This window comes from Pseudorasbora parva, chromosome 6, assembly GCF_024679245.1.
Source record: "Pseudorasbora parva isolate DD20220531a chromosome 6, ASM2467924v1, whole genome shotgun sequence".
NCBI lineage: Eukaryota > Metazoa > Chordata > Actinopteri > Cypriniformes > Gobionidae > Pseudorasbora > Pseudorasbora parva.
In genome coordinates, this window is record NC_090177.1 from 40,735,240 (window position 1) to 40,742,534 (window position 7,295).

Sequence of the window (7,295 nt, forward strand, 5' to 3'; positions counted from 1 at the left end):
GCGCAACCCCAAACACAACACGTTTTCATCATAGTTTGAACTTTAACTATGTAACTGTTTACAGTCGCCGGCTGGATCTCTTCAGTTGGTCAGTAGAAGCCGCTCGCGTTCTGCCACCCGGAAGTATCTTGTTCCCGATTGTGTACAAACATTCTGAAATGCTGTATACATTTAAGTATACTTTAACCTTTTAATAAATTGTTCAGTTTAAAGAATAAAAAAAAAAACCAATAAAAATGACATTAATGTCATCCACCGTTGTTTTGTGGCTCTTTAAAAAAAAAAAAGTATTGGTTTAGGCACCATTTAGGCACTGGTACCGTTTTAAAAGTACCAGTTTGGCTACGGAATCGTAAAAAACCCAAACAATACCCAACCCTAGTCCTGGAGGGCTGCTGTCCTGCAGAGTTTAGCTCCAACCCCAATCTAACACGTCTGAAACAGCTAATCTATGTCTTACTAGGGCCTATAGACCCTTTTACTGTTTGTATACAATGATGACGTAGCAACGTATGCGCGCGCATTTTGGCAACAAACTGTGGCGAGAATCAGCAGAATGTCAAGCTACGTGAGCGGATTAAGCAACACAAACCGAGAAAGTTATTTTAAAAAGTTGACTTTATCAAATGGTATTCGGCTTCCAGATCCGTGTACTATAGTGGAGTGGATAGAAGACGTTAGCAGATGGCCAGGTGGTCGGATATATACGTATTTAGTTGAGAAACCGAGCGTGTACACCCGAGACAAGCATATATCACTGGATGCTTATGAATACGTCGTCTGTGGGTGTGTACAGCATGTCCAATACAATTTTCTACATTTATTCTTATTCTTCACACAGACATACATTATCATTTTCCTTACATTTTATGTTGTTATTGATTCGTATGTGTCGACACGCTTCTGTTTAAAGTTTAATTTTGTAATGCTATAGTACTTTAATAGCAAATATGTTGCTTGCATACATTTCTCAGATATTTTGCAATTAAACTATTAATAAAATCATTACAAATGAAATTGATAAGTACTGTGATTATTGATATGATAATCTGGGGATGGGGGGTACATACACACCAGTGGCAGCCAATGTTGGGAGGTTTATTATAAATAATTAAGTTTCAAGTGCAGTAAATGTTTTACAAATGAATTTTTTTTATGCGAGCATTTTTATGTCCTCGTTCTAATCAATGCATTTAATCGCCTGCAGCCACAGGTACCGCTGGTTCTTCCGAAACGGCCGTGATCCTGTCGGAATCCTATAAAACTTAAGCCCATTGGTGGAATAGCGATTAGTGCAACCGAAAACGCAACAGCCAGACATTTTGATGCTGGGAAACCGTTTTGATAAACTTTCGGAGTTGCTCACACGTTAGAACCACTAGGGAACAACACCACTTCCGTTGCCAAAATGCGCGCGCAACTCTTTGATCACGTGGGCTGTAAAAGGGTCTATAAAGGCATTGATTAGCCGGTTCAGGTGTTTGATTGGGGTTGGAGCTCAACTCTGCAGGACCAAGTCTGGGCACCCCTGGTCTTGAGGATCCCTAGAAAAGTGTGTTTGGGTTGAAGCTGAAGTGTGGAGCAGGATTGGGCAGCCCTGAAATGACTATCCCTGCCCGTCTGTAGGCTACCGGTCGGTCCCGTTGAAGAACAGCTACAGTGAGGACCTGGAGTTGGCGTCCCTGCTGGTGCACATGGACATCACCAGAGGAAGGGTGGGCTATGAGACCATAGTATGTAGAAACGCACCTCAGTAACGTTATTCGGTAGACTAAGTGAATATGCTGTTGTGTAATGGCGATCTGTTTTCCTTTGCAGCATGAGAACGGGGAGATGTTGAGTCCGTTCTCGGCGGCCGGGGTGGTTGGCATGGCCATGCAGGTGGGCCGGGAGCGAATGGGCGACTCGAGCTCGGTTTCCTCCACGTCCTCCATGTCGCCTCTGCCCTCGTCTCCGGGACAGGCCCTGGGATACCGCGGTCGGGAGGGCTCGTTTGAGGCCCGGTACCAGTCCCCTCTGGAGGACTTCAGAGTGTCACAGGAGGCGCTGTTGGACCATGAGAACAGGAGGTGTGTTTGGTTTAAAGGGGTACTTCAGTGCTGGGAAGATGAATCTGTATTTAAACTAGGGATGCACCGAATCCAGATTTTTGAGGTTCGGCCGAATACCGAATCCGCTGGTTAAGATTCTGCCGAAACCGAATACCGAATCCAACTCCCGTCCTCAGTCCATTATCACAGTAAACACATTAATGACATAAACAACGTCCACAGCTGTGTATTTTTAATTTAATTTAAAAAAAAGGCAACATTATGCCAGGATGACTGTGCCGTATTGCTGTCTGTAGATTCCTTCATGCACAACTCTTATTCTCTCGGATGGGAAGTTCGGTTCTTTCAGACAGTTCGTTTCAATGAACCGGTTAAAAAAAACGGATCACCGGTTCTTTTACATCCTTACGTAATGACGTCATTTCTATCATCCCGGCAGATGAAAATACATTCAAACACATTCATCTAAAGTATTTGTAATTAAAACTTAGTATAGTAATAATTATTATTGTAATCATCGTCATCTTGGATACGTTTTTTAATTCTTGTTTTGCAAAAGCACTCAATACAGCCACTGTCGTGCAAACACTGATGTTTTACACAGATTAAATAAACTTACATTGACATAACATAAACTTACACACATCCCTGGTTCACCCGTGCTCATATATTATCAGTTTTCCGAGAGAAACAGCAGCCGTCCCACTCCGAGAGAAACAGTTCGGTTTAAGACGACGCGATCACGCATGCAGTATCCCAGCTCACCGGTTCTCACAGCAAAACATGTCTCAGTTCAGTCAACTGTTGGAGTTACAACATCTACTTCAAGATATGAGTTTATTTCTAGTCTGAGGGACTGTCACTCATGTCAGAAAGTGAGTAACTATAGTAACTTGTGGGATCAGCGCTGATTTGAGACGCGAACTGTTTAGAACGATTCAGTCCGATTTGGTGAACTGGTTCGACCGGATCACTAAAAAGAACCGGTTCAAAAGAACGATTCAGTCCGATTTGGTGAACTGGTTCGACCGGATCACTAAAAAGATCCGGTTAAAAAGAACGATTCGTTCGCGAACCTGACGTCCAGCAACTATTGTTTAGGGTTCTAGCCACCACGAGACAAATCGGCATTGCAGATTGAACACATAGCTCGACTTGAATTGCCTTCTTGTGACTGAAAGTACTGCCAAACAACACATTTTCTGTTCACGAGTTCCATTTTCACTTTCTCACAGCCTACTGCATTCGAACGGTCCACCTAGTAAACACGGTGTCATAATCAACCGCGGCATCATGTTCGACCTTTATCGCGTAGCGCAGGCGGGTTCGGTTCGGTGAAAAAAAATTCTAAGGTTTGGCAGAAACCAAACCCAGTCAAAAAGCCCAATATTCGGCCGAATCCTGGATTCGGTGCATCCCTAATTTAAATTGGGTCAGTAATGTAGAAATGTGAAATATTTTTTTAATTTGGGGCTTTCTAGACTGAGAAAACAGAAAATGTATTTTTGTCTCATGGGGATGAAAGACAACAATTCCCAGAATGCTTCGCTGCCCTACGAGTCCACTCCCAAAACAGATCACACTTCCACCACCGTGTTCATCTTCATAAAATCAGTTCAGTTAGAGAACAGACACTACAATTAAAAACTGAACGTGTGTGTTCAATATAATGTGATTTAGCCGCTGAGGGAGCAGCACAAACCCTGCAGGAGTCAGATTACATTCATCACGAGCTGAGGTAAGCGCGGACACGTCTGGCATGTTTTCAGTTCATGCCTTTGGAAGCTTGAGAAGTTGAAACGCTTACTTTGCTCCGCACCCGCTCCGTTTCCATGAATGCCTGCAGCTGTGAGCTGAGCTGTTCTCTGATCCCCCATGCGCGGCTTGAAAACATGCAGAAATAGCTCCTCTACTGGCTGTAGTCTTTAGCCTCTGGCCAAAAAATTCCTCCGATGATGCAATTTGATGATATTTGGAACCATAATGATTCTCTCCACCACAGGGCTCTGAAACGTCTTTATCAAACAAACACAATGATTTATTTCTCATCCACCCGCGATGGATTTAAATATTATTTTTGTATTACTTGGCCTGTGATCTGTGGATATAAACGCTCACGTGCGCGCACGGCCATATCAAGAAAGGAATATTATTTCACTATTTGAGATTCAGCGGCCCGCCGACGGGCTTTCGTTTTGGTAGCCCATCTGGAAAACACACAGCCCTGGGACTACTTTTAAAAGACATTTTACTCTCAGAAGTGTGCTGCACCATTCCTGTCGGATCCAATATAACGTTAGAAGGCACAGCATTGTGTTTTAATTTTAAATGTCTGCAAATCCAGCACTCGAGACTTGCTTACAAACGATTCCGCAGTGAAATGAAGCGAACACACGTACGGTCTTCCCCACGTGAGCTGGGACTTCATTAAAAATTAATGAAGTATCACACACTCCTAATATAAGGATCTGAAGGAAGCTTATACAGCTTCTACAATATCTTGCTATCTTATTCGGCATGTTTATTTCTGCTGGCTAGCGTGATCCGATGAGTCGGTGGCCGGGGCTACTGACCTACACGTGCTTATTATTCTGGGCCTGGTGTCTATAAAAGCTTTTCTTTGACTAACAAGGACGTTTTCAGCTCTGAAACTTACAGGATATTCTTATATTACCATGACCTTTTATATATCAAAATCTCAATGGAAAGTTGATTCCTCAATTCATCACCCCTTTAATGCTGATGATCAAGTCAGGTTAAATTTGAGTCTCTTTCCCCCTCGCAGGCCTCGCAGGGCTCGCGTCAGCGCCGACAACCGCGCGTAAAGCACCGACTCGAGCGGACGACAGATGGACAGAGCAGACGCAAGGCCAGCGACAAGGCTCCTTCAGAGCTGACGATGTCAAGGACTGCCGTAAAAACCCGTTTGTGTGGAAATCGTCATCGCTTTTGGACAGATCTCCCTCTCTCCGCGACCCTGTCCCGCTCAGGGAGGGGCAGAGGGACTTGCGGGGCGTGAACGGAGCCTTCGCTCAAGGACAGAAATGAACAAATATCTGCTTCGCTACAATCCGAACCTGCGGCGGACGGGACGGGGGTGTTCTGATACAGCGCCCAAATCCAGGACAGCATTTGGTGGAGGACCGGGCCAGTGTTTCAGAGCTGAGTGGGGGCTGTATCATTCATCACTTTGAAACCGATTCCAGGTTAACATTTATGGAGTAATAATACTTTTCTTTACTCTGTCTCTGGCTTATATATAAATATATAAATGTGTGTGTGTGACCCATTTTGCTGTCAGTTAGAAAAGCGTCGCAGCTGATCTGCTCTCAAAGAGCCTCTCACTCCACATTATTTCAGATTGATGATTTGTATTATTTAAATGTCTGTTTTAAACGTTCATGTTTTTTTTCTTCTATATAAGTATGTTCTAACATGAAGGCTTGGCCTTTTTAATTGCGTTCCTCGCGCTTTCTCCTCCCTCTGTCCGGACTAAAGTGTTGAATGTGTCCCAGGATGCACATGTTCCTGCTTAGTCTCATTGAAGTAGTTGCTGTCCTCGCTTCAGGAAGACATTCTTCAACGTTTAACTCAAGAACAGCCTTTATTCTCTTTTAAAATAAAGTAATGAAGTTATCAAGTGACCAGAGAGCAATATCATTCTCCTTGTTTTATGTTATTTTCCCAGTCTGCACCTGTGGACTTTAATTCGCACACACACACAGCTCAGGTGGGGTTTTTAGGCTACGGGCGCATTGGAGATGTCGTGTATTTAGTTTACAGAACAGAACTTGGACCATCTCATTTCAGAACATTTTAACCCTCTAAAAACATTTCTGTGATTTTGTATTATTTTGCCTCCATTTTAGCAACTCAAATGTCTTGTTCTTGAAGGCTTTTTTATTATGTGTTGTCTTATCAGATCAAATAGGGAGGAAATGTTATGTATGGTTTAGTATCTTTTAGTAGTGTGTTAGCCGTGGTGTCTTTAAAGAAAGCCAAAGGTAGACAAGTGGCGTGTACAAGAAATTGGGACCAAATAAGTTTGTCTCAGTCCATTGGGATGTGTTGATAAATGTTTTCCCCTCCCTAGTGTGGATAAGAGTAAGGGCATTTTGGGTCATTTTTTTTCATTTGATGTATACCTCGTGCCAAGTCATTGCATTACACCATAGTATTGCCCTAGCACAGATTGTCATTAATTGCTAAACCTCAGTATTTACGGTCGATGTACAGTAAAACAGGGCCATATTTATTGTAGCTGTTTCATGCAGTTCTCTTGTTTAGCCAGCAGAGGTTGAGATGTTACAGATCCACACACACGAGAATAATTAACTCTCCAACACCCACGTACACAAGCTATTGTGATGCATTACTTTAACATCACGGATGCTTTACCTGGCTCTCCATTTGACCATGGGGTCCAAGTGCATTTTTTTTTATGGAGCAAGGTGACTGTGCCGAGTATGTTTGTGCTTTGCAGCCCCCCCCCTTCTTTCTTTTTTTGGCAAAGTTATGGCACTTTTGTCACAGTATTTATTTGGTTCTGTGCATCAATGTCTAAAAGATGTTCCAGAAGTACTTTTGTAACATTGTTGTATGTACCCCTGTTTTGGGCATATTTGGAAATGTTGATTGTTGACGATGGGAGAAGAGGGGCGTTGTAACCTGGAGGGATGTGTAGCTGGATTGCGTCTTTGGATGCATGCATAAACTGTCATTCCTCTTTTTTCCCCAGTTTGTCTCTGTGACAAGTGTAAAGTGGATTTTAAATCTAGAAATATTAGAGGAAGACACAGGGACCATGATCACTTCCTGAGCTTTAAAGAAAAGTCCAGGCCAAAGCCCTTCAGAGGGAATTGACCTGCATTTATTCTTCATTACCCAACATTCCCTCAATTAGTTTTGAGCGTTAAATCCCTGAACTCCTGTAGCCCTTCTCCAGTCTGTAAATGAGTTTCTGCTGATTCCTTGCATCATCTTTCATGTGCCTTGGTGTATGTATACACATATACATCAACGAAAGGTCCGCTGTTGGACATGTATGCCTTTTTCTATGCTTTCTTGCGTCAGTGTTTTGTTACCGATGTTTTTATTTACAAACCAAGCCTTTTCTGTAATGTGCCTATGCTATATTGGAGGAAGTACACATTTTAATTTTGCTTTTCATATGAAACATAATCAAGCCTGAGAATAAAGTACTTATTCAATAATGAAAAGGTGTTTGTTTGTTTTTTCCAAGCC

At 42.7% G+C, this 7,295-nt stretch overlaps 2 protein-coding genes across 5 annotated transcripts in view; one reads left to right on the forward strand and one right to left on the reverse strand.

Moving 5' to 3' along the window:
• LOC137079021 (glutathione hydrolase 7) overlaps positions 1-3,900 on the reverse strand; it is a 209,213-nt gene extending 205,313 nt beyond the window's left edge. Inside the window, exon 1 of the mRNA XM_067446949.1 lies at positions 3,859-3,900. The gene's annotated coding sequence lies outside the window, so the exon portion shown is untranslated. The remainder of the gene's footprint in view (positions 1-3,858) is intronic.
• plcg1 (phospholipase C, gamma 1) overlaps positions 1-7,246 on the forward strand; it is a 69,873-nt gene extending 62,627 nt beyond the window's left edge. For 2 of the 4 annotated variants that reach the window (XM_067446941.1, XM_067446942.1), the window contains exons 31-33: positions 1,627-1,715; positions 1,819-2,069; positions 4,837-7,246. In XM_067446941.1, the coding sequence (XP_067303042.1) occupies positions 1,627-1,715; positions 1,819-2,069; positions 4,837-4,876 (380 nt within the window). In that variant the 3' untranslated portion in view covers positions 4,877-7,246. Of the gene's footprint in view, positions 1-1,626; positions 1,734-1,818; positions 2,070-4,836 lie in introns of all 4 variants that reach the window. The other 2 variants (XM_067446939.1, XM_067446940.1) reach the window with 1 other exon arrangement.
• The last annotated feature ends 49 nt before the right edge of the window (positions 7,247-7,295 follow it).